This window comes from Simochromis diagramma, unplaced genomic scaffold, assembly GCF_900408965.1.
Source record: "Simochromis diagramma unplaced genomic scaffold, fSimDia1.1 OVJJ01000205.1, whole genome shotgun sequence".
NCBI classification, from domain to species: Eukaryota; Metazoa; Chordata; class Actinopteri; order Cichliformes; family Cichlidae; genus Simochromis; species Simochromis diagramma.
Window position 1 is genome coordinate 3,063,277 of NW_024386782.1, and position 13,963 is coordinate 3,077,239.

The window sequence follows — 13,963 nt, forward strand, 5'->3', positions numbered from 1 at the left end:
TATTGCTTGCACTGTTAATGTTCACTGTCTTTTTGTAACAATCAGTCAGTTACAATCATCTGACTGTGAAACCACTGGCATCACTGTGTGTCTGCAATCATCCTGTGTGCAGAGACCTCTTTTATAGAAGTGCTCCCACTTATTGATAATTAATTTATTAGCTGCACTGTTTAGGAGAACCTGACTGCTATTTTTTAAATACTTATTTATCCAGGTAAAAAATCTCATTCAGATACAAATCTCATTTTCAAGAGAGACCTGGCAACTTAATTCCTGAAAGTAAGAATGTTTTTCACAAGTCTGCATAGAGTCCTTGGAAAACTTTGCTTTTCACGTGACCATAAGGACCGTGCAAACATGTTGGCTACTATAATTCTTCTAATTTGACAATTAGTTTTGTCTAAATGCTTTCTGTCGGTTAAATGTGAAATAAATCTTCTTGTCTACTAAAATAAGGTGATATTTTACAAAAAAACATGCTGCTTTAGCAAAGATGTGTTTTTAGTATTTCAAACATGCAGTGGAATCGATTTTGTAGTTGAATCATATCATCACCATGAAACATTTTGGTTAGAAGTGGTGCCATTATTACTTCAATTATATTTTTGTGGCACCAGTTAATTTGTTTGGCCACATTTTTCATTTGATCAATATCTCATTTTAGTCCAAAACTCAGGGTTTTTTTTTCCCCAAATCCTCTGCTGACTACTTGCCCCTATGATCACAGGTAAAGGATCAAGTTGAGAGGGTTTATTGTTTTTTAATAGCTTCCCCCCCGGCATAGCGCTGTAGCCTTGGTCTTGAATGACCACAGAAGGTATTGATCTTCATAAGGCACTGTTTTTGTTGTTAAATAACCACCACAGGAAATCCGATGGAAGGTCCTGACCTTTGTCTAAGTCTTTCATTTCACCTAAACTGTGCTATATGAAAGCAGTGAAGTATGGTGGGGTTTACTGGTAGAAACTAAATACTGTACATGTCACTTCACGTTCAACTGGAAAAGAGACTTTAGATTATTGTTTGTTATTAATGATGGACAGGGCTTTTATGAAAGATTTGTCCCCAGCCAGCTCCCAAATATGAATGGGCTGTTTGGTTAGAGTGATCACTTCCCCGAAGGCCTGAAAGTTGAGGCAAGCACTAAGAAAATGATTATGGATCAAATTTATGACTGCTTTCCACTGGTCTCCCAACACTTCTACTAGTGTGATGAAGCAAATTTCTCTCTTTTTAAAGCCTCTGTTTACTCTGTTTCTCACTGTTCTGCTGGGAAATTGTTTTTCTCATTAGTTACGGACGCCGTGGTCGGAGTTCTTCATATCGACTGTGAATAAGGCTGCCATTTCGGAAGATGCAAAAACAGCCACCCCACTGCTCCCCGAACCAAACCATGACAACAAATAAATCAAATATAGGTGAAAATTCATGGTCTTGAATGACAACAGGGAAATCACTCTCTTACAATATATTTCTCTCCCTCCCTCTCTCTCTAGGTAACATTAAGGTTTGAGCTCTGAGCAGACCTCCAAGGCTGTTCAAGCACAAGTAGGGAATATAAGGAGCCTTAGCACACATCACTGGTAAACAGTTGACTCAAGTACAATTTATTGTCCCTGTGGCAGAACTCAGGCAGCCACCAACCTGCCTATTACTGCGCAACTCTCTCCTTCAAATCTCTCTTTCTCTGTGTTTCTACAGCCCGGCCTTTCAAGCTTTTGTGTTAGCTTTGTATGTGTGTGGGTGTGCATGGGCGTGAGAGGAGAATACTTTTAGCAGCTGAAGTCTTGCTTTAAAAAAGGTTACATTCACTTTCCCTCCCACTCTCTCTTATTCTTACAATCTGTGGTGGCAGCATAACCCTTATTACCCTCCTAATTGGATCATGCAATGCTCCTTTGAGTCAGCTGAGCAGGCCTAGTGACCCACAATCTTTCAGTCTTGTCATCAAATAGTTATCACTTTTAGCTGAGGAGTAAGGAACTGATAACATATCATAGTCTCACAGGAAATAATGCGGTCTCTGGAGAGCTATATCTAAAGCAGGGAAGTCATCCATACATTTTCCTGTGAAGAAGATAAAGCATCACTTTTTTTTCCCTCTTTGGGGAGGAGATATTTGACATACTTACTCAAAAACAAAAAGCAGCTACTCGTCTTTTCAAATGAAATATAATAGCGTCTGCTTATCAGTATTCCTGGCTGTGATCTTCAGAGAAAGTGGCAGTCTGGGTTGAATGCACTACAATATTGGAGAGATAAGTGACTAATGTTGCAGATAGCACTTTTCTCACCTTTAGATAATTTTGCGTGTAGAGTGTTGGATGATTGCTGATTATCGAACCGCTTTACAGTTGATCTAAATCTCTTCAGCACTTAACCTCATTGTTCCTGCAGCAGAGGTGAGAGGAATGTCAATTGGAGTGTGTCTTCTGCTCTCTGGGCCTGTTTCAGCTCTCTCTGTTCCTCTCTTTGCCATCCACACACACACACACACACACACACACACACACACACACACACACACACACAAACAAACACATTCAGAGCTCTCACTCACAAACAAACACACAGACATCAAGAGCTCCTCTTTTCCTCTCACAAACATGCTCACTCAAACATCCAGACTCACTATGGTACAGAGCAGACACAGGCCTATGAAAAATGCATGTCCCTTTGCGTGTTTCATAAGAAACACTCATCAGGATTCCATTCCCATCTCACCTGAAATACAACACAGGAATATCAATTACGAAAGCAATTTGGGTGGCAGTTTAGGCAGGGAATTCGTGCAGCTAGAATATGGCATCCACAGTGTCATCTCAGTGAGAGGGTCACTGTCTCCTGGAGCAGATTATAAAATACACATTGGCCCTGAATGTGATAGAATGTTACTGAGTACAGCAGTGGGATTGTGAGCCAACAAGGCAATGTAAAAGTAAATAACTTTTCAAGTTAAAGTACCTCAACCTGTGGGATATTTTTGGATGAGAATATTGCTCAATGTTGCCTTATAACTGTTTTGTAAGTTGTGGCATTTCTACTGAATACTTTATGAAAAACTAAATATTTACCTACCGTTTTGACAAGTCACTTGCCAAGCTTTCTTTTCTAAAACCACAAAGGGCAGATTTTAAACTGTCAAGTACATAGTAGAAAACAATTTCTGTGCAAAGGTAAACTGGCACGTTAAAATGTTTCAGTATTGGCTGCATTTCTAATGTTTTACTGCTGCTTTGATCAGTTCTGATCAAATCCATGTGCTGTAGTATTGCCTGCCTGCCTGTTTAGCTGAGGGAGTTGCTCCCTGATAGATTGCTTCCCTTTTAACACCTGTACAGTGTATAAAGAAGTGCAGTTTCAACATACCTTGCACACTCTGAACGCTTGTCAGCGAATTGTGAAATCTTAATTCACTCTCATGAATAAGTCGTGCAGTTTTAACTTTCTTTTGGTAAATTTGATGTTGCATTTCATTTCGTGTTTTTATGCTACAGTTGTCTTGTGCTTTTCACTAAAATTATTACAGATACTGAAGTTTTCTTGTACATGTTAAAGAGCTCACGTCATCGCTCAATGGGCATTTTTAAAGTAATACATTTTTAAGGATATACTTTTGAATACTGGATTGCATCACATACAGAATGGGGCAAAAACAAACATGTTAATCGATACTTATATATCTTTTTTTGTTTTTTTATAGGAGAATCCTTATATGTGCAACAATGAATGTGATGCTGCCACTGAGGAGCTGGCTCATCCTCCAGAGTTGATGTTTGACATTGAGGGTCGCAACCCGACAACTTTTTGGCAATCAACGTCATGGAAGAAATACCCAAAGCCTCTGCAGGTCAACATCACGCTGTCATGGAACAAGACAATTGAGCTGACTGATGACATCGTACTCACATTCGAGTCAGGCCGACCAGAACAGATGGTCCTGGAAAAATCACTCGACTACGGCCGGACCTGGACCCCTTACCAGTTTTACGCCACTGACTGCCTGGACGCTTTCACCATGGAGCCCAAGACAGCGAATGACCTCACCCAGCAGACCTTGCTGGACATCATTTGTACCGAGGACTACTCTAGAGGGTACGTGTGGAAGAATGACAAGACAGTACGTTTTGAGATAAAGGACCGCTTTGCATTGTTTGCTGGGCCTCGACTACACAACATGGCCTCACTATATGGCCAGTTGGATACCACCAAGAACCTGAGAGACTTCTTCACAATCACTGATCTAAGGATTAGGCTGCTGAAGCCAGCCACTGGAGCCACCATGGTAGATGAGAACAACCTATCTAGATACTTCTACGCAATCTCTGACATCAAAGTGCAGGGCAGGTAAGCTCTTTTACATATGGTAATGTTCAGTAGTAATAGTTTCCTCAGAAAGTATTCAGATTCTTATCATTTTTGCACTTCAGCTGTTTTTTTCCACGTTGAGCAGATTTTTACCTGCTTTATTAAGATGGACTTGCAAAGATGAGCATTTTGGGGGTCAATATTTTACTCCCAGTCTAAACAACTTAGCCACGATGAAGAAGTAGTAGTAGTCTTTGGACTCTTTGATTTGTGGCTGATTTCATTCCCTTGTCACATCTGAGCATTCTCCCTGTCCTTGCTATTGAGGTTCACCACCATGTTTCACTGTAAAGGTATTTGCCCTTAGGCTGTTCAACAGACATAGTATTCAACAGCAGGGTTCAGAACAGTCTCTGTCTCATCAGGACATAGAATCTTTTCCTTTATATTTTACTTTAAATTCTGTTTGTCAACTCAGATGTGAGCTTTTATTTGTTTCTTGGTTCATTATATTTAGCATTTCTAGTATAAAGGTTTGACTGATGAACAACGGCAGAGTTGGTTGACAACCAACTCCATAAAAAGGTCTGGTCATTCCAAACCTCCCTTATTTCAGAGTCACTGAGATGACAGATTTATGGAAACTGAAACTTTAGAAATGATTTTACACTGCTGATCCACACCGTGTCACAGTTTTAACAGAAAGGTCTGCAGAGAGTTTCTTGGACCTTGTGTCAGTTAAAATCAGTCCTGACTGGCAGTGTCCATTATTGTCAATTACATCTGCAAAAATTTAAAATAATCTTTTCACGTCATCATTATGAGCTATTGATTTTTTTTAAACTACGTAAATTTCCATCTACAAAACGGTCAGGTTTTCAGAAAGTACTACAGAGTGTTTGATAGGTCTCAATATTTTTGAAAGCCACAGAAAAGATAGCTAATTTAGGGCTTTTTAAAATGGATAAGTAAACAGTTACAAGTAAGTAAAAGTTGTTTTCCCCCTAAATCATTCTGTTTGAACAAAAACTATGAGCTTATCATATACATGCACGCACACACACACACACACACACACACACACCTTAATAGGTTGTTGTAGTTGCATATTTTTGTTTATGTTCAGTGCTACTGAATGAATGACAAATGATTTTGACTTGTAGGTCTAACAATACTACTGGCTTGTATTGTTGTTAATGTTCACTGTTTGTTACAATCAGTCAGTTACAATCACCTGACTGTGAAACCACTGGCATCATTGAGTGTCTGCAATCATCCTGTGTGCAGAAACCACTTGAAAAAAAAAAATTGCCTGGAGACAGTACTTTACATTTTGTCCCCCACTGTCCAGATATGAAGTGAGATGAATGATTGAAAGCCTGGATTCATGTTGATAAGCAGGCTTCCTAATGAAAGATATTGGTACAAAGGTACACTGTTAGAAAAAACATCTTTAAAATAAAAAAAAATAAAAAAAAAAACAAAAAAAAAAAAACAGTAATATTCCGGCAGCTGGGGCGCCAAAATAATACCGTAAAATAACAGAAAATAACTCAAAAATACGGTTATTTCCAGTAATGAAAATACAATTTGTTGCCCTAATTTTACATGGGATTTTGCCTTTTTCCAAGTGCTTTTAAACATTAAATTAGGAACAAATTAATGGATTCCATTCATATCGCGCATTTTGAGACCCTCAAAGCGCTTTACAATTCCACTTTATAATTCCCCTCTGGCCATCACCAGTAGGCGGTAGGTGAAGTGTCTTGCCCAAGGACACAACGACCGAGAGTGTCCGAGCCGGGGCTCGAACCGGCAACCTTCTGATTACAAGGCGAACTGCCAACTCTTGAGCCACGATTGCCCTAAATAGCAATAATAATTATTATTATTATTATTTGATGTAAAAAAGTTTATAAGAATCATTTTATGTATTTTTCCATAGCATTACATTTTCAAATAACAGACAAATATTTGTGAAATCATGATACATTTGTGAATGTATTTTAACAATCTAAAGATGCATATGTACAGACAAATACATTAAAAAAAACAACAAAAAAAAAAAAAACAAGAAAATTGTGTTTTATTACATTACAGTGATTTTACGTTAATTTATGTAGCGAGTAAAAGCCACCGAGTAACTGCTAAGGGCCTCTATACTACTCATGCAAACTTTCAGGACCAAAGCTCTTACAGGAACGAGCCCAGAATAAACGGGACAAGAGGGTCGATATCAGTCAGATACGTTAAAATTTATTATTTTAAAAGAAAACACAAAGGGTTTGCAAAAGGCCTAAAACATCAAAATGGGAAAGGTCACTAACGACCACAATATAGTTTTATTGGTGCAACCTGCCCATATGGAAAAGATATATATAAATCTTATAAAGTTTGTATTTGTCTTGTGTGAAACTTGTATGAAAAGCATATAAGAGTGAAAACAGATATAAGATCCCTTGAAAAATTATATAATGAAACTTGTATGTTTTGGATACTTACTAAAACAATATATGAAAGTAATGAGAAAGTGGCCACTTTCATGAGTAAATCATGTAAGCCTTATATGTGATTACTCATGAAAGTGGCCACTTTCATGAGTAATCACATTTTTTACTATTTCTTTCTGTAATCACAGTTTATACTATTTCTTTTCCATATGGGTGCCAGCAATGCAACTATCACCTGAGGGCTTGCTCTACCCCGGTGGTCCCAGATGCTTGCTGCTTTAAAAGAAACAAATCCACCCCAAATAAATACGAGCCCAACAGAACACTTATCGCATGCACTAAGTGTTTTAGTTCAGGCAATAATTGGTGCCACTAAAATCACTCTTAATAAAACTTATTCACTGCAAATCCACAGGGAGCACCTCTAAAAGACCTAATTCCCCTAAGGTAAGAGCCCAGCTCCGGGATTGCACATTGCCCGACTAATATTGCACCAGCCCAGTAGAAATAAAAACAAACCCAGCATAAAAAAATCAGTTTTAAAAGGTGACCCTACTCTAAAACCAACTTGGGAGAAAAACGCAACAAAAAAGAGAAGGAGGAAAAAACAGTGACAAATTCACATGTGCAGCCTGTCCTGCAGAAGGCAATACAATATAAATTAGATTGTAGTGCATAAATATACTTTTTTTTTTTTTTTTTTTTTTTTTTTTAAATGTCAAATGTATTAAGTTAACATACCTCCAGCAGACAATTGTGTTTGCTGCACACCTGGCTTGTCTTCTAAAATCACTACTAGAAACATAAAATACAAAAAACATCAAATACATTTCAACGAATTTAAAAAAAAAAAAAAGCACTGAAAGAAAAACAGCCTGTACCTCGAAACTCTGCTGTAGAGGTTTAAAACAACCGTTTGTGTAGAAGACAATTAAAACTTCTCAGGCTCTTCACCTATTCACACAACAATTGTTCACAGCCGCTCATCAGTACAAATGAAACGACGAGCACCTGCTGCTACTTGGGTCCCCTGGGTCCTAAAGCCTTCCCTATTACATTTACATTTGAAATGTGAAATCAAAGTCTATTGATGTAAATTTAACGATATTCTAGAAGAACAGTACAAAACTGTAAAATACACAGTAAAATACTTTTATATTAGGAATTTTTTTTACAGTGTAATTCAGAAAGATAGGACGCTGAGTACCACTCTTATAGTAACCTTTTAAACTTTCACAAGTGTTTAGTTTGCAAAGGCTAAGTTCAATGCAGCCTTTTTATTTAATTTGACCAGAATTTTGGGAGAAGGAGCAGACTGAGCTGATACTAAATTTCTTAATTATTTATCAGAAAAATAACTTGACAGACGAATGGCTGGAGGATTAAGAAACAATCATTGAGTCAAGCTGTAGATCAAGAGTTACCTTACTTACTTCAGTTAAGTGTTTGCTTTGAAAATCTTCTGGCCGTGCAGTCAATAGCCAGTCAAGACCATTACTGTCAGAAAAATAAATGCATGAATTGGTGTTTGGTGTTATGGCTATATTTAGTGCACAACTTGCTATCTGTTAGGTTGTATACCTACAAAATATCCCAAGATGAGAAGAGCATAAACTCAACAATATTTGCTGTAACTTAGATGATGTCATGAGAGGGAGGAGCTGGGGAAGAGTTGGGTTACAAAGCACCTTGCAGATGTGGAGCAATTGTAGAACACAATGTAACCATAAATGTGGTGAGATCCATAAAAGGCTATCAGCTAATAGCCTTTTATCAGCTGTTCTCTGATGGCAATGAGAGCTACTGATATTTTTATCAGTAGAATTGTTTTCTGATTATGAACATCCATTATTTTTGGGTAATTGTCCAAAAGATCTGTTTAATTAATTTTGCCATTCTGTCCACTGGCACCTAAAAAAAGGCATTTGGTGCTGAGCTCTTTTTCAAGCCTATAACCATATTTGACATATTTTAATTTCAATACTCTTCAACAAGAGTCAATCCCTCTTTTTCCTATATTTAAACAACCATGCTTTGTTTAGTAAAATCAAGGGAACTTATGGTGCACGTTTAATTTACATACCGTGTGATATTACAGAGAATAATAGCGTTTTTTTTTTCCAGTGAGTCATCAGAATGCCTCTGTGAGGAAAGGAAATGGAAACACTGTCATTTCATGATGCATGGAAATCACCCACATGATGATCATAAAGCCTCCACAGCTGCTCTCCAAATGGGACCTGTGCTGCTTTCTGCAGTGAGTTTATAGGAGGGTAACTAGGTTGGTAATGACCCATCAGATGGGCCCTAGGTGAATTAAAACAGTTAGTCCCTAATTAGAATTCAGTCAACTTCAATGGCAGATTAGAACCATTAGCACATTGGCTAATTGGTAGGAGACTAATCTTGTAATTAAGAGCATTTGCAGCTGATTAAATGGTAATCATCAGGGACACATCAGTGAAACGTGAATACATTTACAATTACCAGGCTGTTGTTCCAAATTTAGCCTTGCCTTCTTTAATAACGAGTAGATTTATGTTGTGTCAATGAGGTTTCCTATTTGAGCGAGCAACACTTTTTGTTTCAGAAGTAACAGTTTCACAGGTCTCTAATATTCTTATTATTACACTGCTCAAAAGATTAAAGGAACATTTTGAATACACATCTGATCTCACTTGGAAGAAAATCATGCTGGATATCTATACTAATATGGACTGTGTAATGTGTTAGAAAAGAAAGGATGCTACATCGTTTGATGGAATTGAAAACTATCAAACTACAGATGATTGAATTAACAAACACCAAAACCTCACAGTAAAAAAATGGTTCTGCAGGCTTGTTCTTTTTCGGAAATTTCATTTTAATTTCATTTTAAAAATGTTACTCAGTAGTTTGTAAGGCCTCCACATGCTTATATGTAAGCCTGACAATGTTGGGAAATGCTCCTAATGAGACGATGAACGCATCCTGTCAGGATCTCCTCCCAGATCTGGATCAGGGCATCAATTGAACTTCTGGACAGTCTGAGGTGCAACCTGCCTGTGTCAGTGGTATCAAATCCTTCATTCTCCAGGAACTGCCTGCATACTCTGACTACAATTACCACTCCCGGTCATGGTTATGAGCCAGAAGGAACCCAGGACCCACTGCACCAACACTGAGTCTGACAGTAGGTCGAAGGATTTCATCTCAGTACCTAATTGCAGTTCGGGCGCTGTTGCCGAGTCTGTAGAGGTCTGTGCATCCCTTCATGAACATGCCGGTTGAGTTGGTGAGCACAAGGCCCACTAGCCCACCAACCGCCTCAAGGCACCCTCATGAAGTCTGTTTCTGATTGTTTGGTCAGATACATTCACACCAGTGGCCTGCTGGAGGCCATATTATGATGCTCTTGCACTCGGAGCTCTCCAAGAATAGTTGCCTGTCTCCTGGAATCTCCTCCATGCTCTTGAGACTGTGCTGGGAGACGCAGCAAAACTTCTGCCAACAGCATCATGATCATGTGCCATCATGAATTTGGAATACCTGTGCAACCTCTGTAAGGTCAGGTGTCACCTCATGCTACCTGTAGTGACACTGAGCCAATACAAATGCAAAACTAAGGAAAAATAAAAATATGAGGCAGGCATAAGACAGATATACAATACATTCACCGTGATCTTTATGGAGTACATGATACTAGTACCAGTGAGACACCTTTTTAGCATCAAAACATCTTTAACTTTTCATGACTTTCATTAAACAAGCTGCTGGAAGTATTCCTCAGAGACTTTGGTCCTGAATTGTGGACACAAGGCAAGATCGATCCATGCTTTTATGTTTTTTACTCCAACTTCTGACCGTACCAACTGAAAATAAATATGAAGCTCTTCAGGCAACATTTTTCCATTCTTTGTGCAAATTGTAGTCTCAGATTACTGTTCTTATTTGGCAGGAGTGGCCTTCGCTGTGGTCTTCTACTGCTGTAACCAAACTGCTTCAAGACTGTGTTATGAGTTCAGAGATGCTCTTCCTCATACTTTGGTTGTAATGTGTGTATATTTGAGTTACTGTTTCTTGTGAACTTGAACAGTTTGGTTATTTTCCTCTGACCTCAGGCATCAAAAAAGTATTTTCATCCAGAGAACTGTCTCTCACTGGATAATGGACCATTCTCTGTTAACCCTGGATATGGTTGTGTGGGAAAAACCAAGTAGACCATCACTTTCTGAAATATTTGCACCAGCCCATTTGGAACAATACCCATGCCACATTGAAAGTCACTCCTATCACGTTTTTTTTTCTATTCTGATACCAGGTGTGAACTTCAGCAGGTCATCTTGATGTGTCTACATCCTAGATGACGAGCAGGCGTACCTAACAAAGTGGCCAATGAATGTACATATTTTGCAGTAAACATAGTCTTTCAATATTCATTCTTTTTTGTGTAAACATGAATTGATGAGTTTTAAATTGCAGAGATTCCTCCACAGCACAGAATAGCATCTCCCACAGATATCTTATTCTGCCATTCATTAGAAAGAGTAGCAAAAGGTTGAATGTGAGGAAAATAAGCTATTTTTCCCAATTTTCCACCTTGCCCCTGGGCATCAAATTCAATTTTTGACCAAAAGTTTGCACTGAGAAAGAAAAGAAAATAAACATACGATTTTTGTCCAGAGGTGGATCAGTAACTCACATGAAAGAGGGTGATGGAGGCAGGTGGGGAGAGACTGATTAGAGTTCCCACCAGCCTCAGCAGCCTTCTGGCTACAACCAAATGTGAAAGCCTTATCACAGAATGGCCATCCTGTCCAAGAATTCCCAGAATACTCCACAAACACTGATAAACTTTAACTGACGTATACACACAGTCTCTCTCTACCACGCACACGCACACACACACCAGAATATTTAGTCTCAAGTTACATCCTGAAGTGTTTGTAAATGTGATGTTATTGCTCTGAACATAAATATTAAATTATTTTTTCACAGTGATCTATAAGTTAGGATTTGGATGTACATATTTTGCAGTGACACACTGTCATTCAATATCCTTTTTATTGTAAACACAAATTGTTGGTGTAGATTTATCCAAAAAATGTCATTTTCAAAACTCACAAACATAACATAGTAATGATAATTTTCCTTTTTTTGTTTATTGCATGTCATGATAATTTGGGGCTTTTTACGATTTTTTTTTTTTTGATAAAATATAGAGTGCGTATGTAACCCCTGACTCACTTTAAATGGTTTAGAACAGCCAAAAGTACAGACCAGTGGCTAGGTTCGACATGATTACAATAGGAACTGAGGTGGATGCGAAATGAAATGGCTGGAGACAGGAAATGAGTGACAAAAGATTTTGTTTTTTTACAGAAATGAAAATAAAATGAGACACAAATTCCACAATAACAGCAGTAATAGTAATAATAAGCCAGCATAACAAAAACAAAACAAACAAACAAACCCCAAAACAGTCGTATTGATCTCAGTATTTCAGTTTGTCTTTTTTGGTCATTAGTCTTTGTCATTGTAGTTGTTAGTCTAGTTCCTTTTTGTTGTGGTTTTGTGGTTTGAGTGTTACCACTTTGATGCCTCTCTTGAGAGAGAAGAATGAGTTCTTCAGCAACAGTTCAGTTCAGTCTGGACACAGGCTCACCGTCTCCATCCGGAGAGAATCCAGTTGAATTCATCCAAAGAAGTTCAGAATCAGAATCAGAATCAGAAAGAGGTTTTATTGCCAAATGTTGAGCAGATTTACAACATTAGGAAATTGCTGCGGTACTTTGTGCGAGACATATGATAAGAGAAACATTTAAATAAAAATAAAAAGTCCTAAGCAGATTGATATATACATCAATGCAGGTGATCCGATCAGGGTGAGCTGTGATCCGAGCTGCACGCCCCAGTGTCCTAAAGGTGTACAGGTCCTGCAGAGATGGGAGTCTGCAGCCAATCACCTTCTCAGCAGAGCGAACGTAAGCTTGTTGTATCCATTCCAAAACCAGTTTTGATATGTGTTTGGAATCATTGTCCTGTTGGAACACCCAACTGTGTCCAAGTTTCAGCCATTTGCCTGTTGGTTTGAGGGGAAGTTGAAGATGTTGAGAAGTTGCCACGTCATAACTTGTCGTACTAAAGGCAGCTCAGTCCGCTTCCTACTGAATGTCTTTAAATCTGACAGCTTCATGCCCAAGAGGAAGGATTTCAGAGCAATGAAAAGCGTTTGGTTTCTCTATGTGGACAGCTTCAAATTTCAGGCAAGCTCGATGCTGTCGATTTAGGAGATGGGCTCCTTTTTTTGATCAGCAGCCTCTCCGTCCATGGCAATGTAAAACTCATTTTACTGTGTACAGTGATCCAGCAGTTTTCAGTTCATGGAAGTCTTGAACCTTGGTGGTTCCTGGGTTGTTCCTAAACATCCTAATCAGTTTCTTCTAATCTAACAGTCACAGTTTGTTACACATCCAATTAACTTGCATTAGTTGTTAGAGCTGATGGTTGTGGAATCAGCATCGGTTTAGAAATGTCTTCCCAACTTGTCCTCCCAGTGCACTAGACAAGTGTCTCAACAACTCAGCACGCAACTAGAATGCCCCCCACCCCACATTTAACAAACCATGTAAATTAATAATTATCCTTCTAAGATATCAATAAGTTACTTTCCCACTGTTTTCAGTATCGGTCAGTTCAATTATTGCTGTTAAGCAAATCCTTTTTATGCTGTCAAAGAGATCATTTGTAGTCAATCATGATTACTAACAAGAAGTTTATAGACATTCAAATATCATGTTTTGCCTAAACTGCTATACATCACATTTCTATCACTAAAATCTTGTGATTTTTCACTGAATGTGCATTCATCCATACAGCTGTAGTAGCTATCACAAATAAACTGACAATGTGCTTTAAAAAAGAAAACGGCAGCTTTTCCTATTTGGTTCATTTATAAAAGGCATGCAGATGACATATCTTAGCAGATTCACATTACAAAAGTGAGGAACCTTGAGTTTACCTCTTAGGGCAGCCAAGAAAAGGAGTAGATTTCTCCTTTAATAATCTATGAGTTGTTTATAAAATGCCTCAACAGTGCTTTGATTCAAAATGTACCAATACTGTCACAAATCATCCCCTGTAATGATTTATTGTGACAGAAAGGAGATGGGTAAAAGGGAAAAGAATTGAAATGGAGTTCTCCTTTTCACCTTTTCTGAATAGAG

The 13,963-nt window shown here is 38.3% G+C and overlaps 1 protein-coding gene across 2 annotated transcripts in view; it reads left to right on the forward strand.

Moving 5' to 3' along the window:
* LOC120724319 (netrin-G1-like) overlaps nt 1-13,963 on the forward strand; it is a 65,893-nt gene that overhangs the window by 27,128 nt on the left and 24,802 nt on the right. For both annotated transcript variants that reach the window (XM_040016450.1, XM_040016461.1), the window contains exon 3: nt 3,704-4,347. In XM_040016450.1, the coding sequence (XP_039872384.1) occupies nt 3,704-4,347 (644 nt within the window). The remainder of the gene's footprint in view (nt 1-3,703; nt 4,348-13,963) is intronic.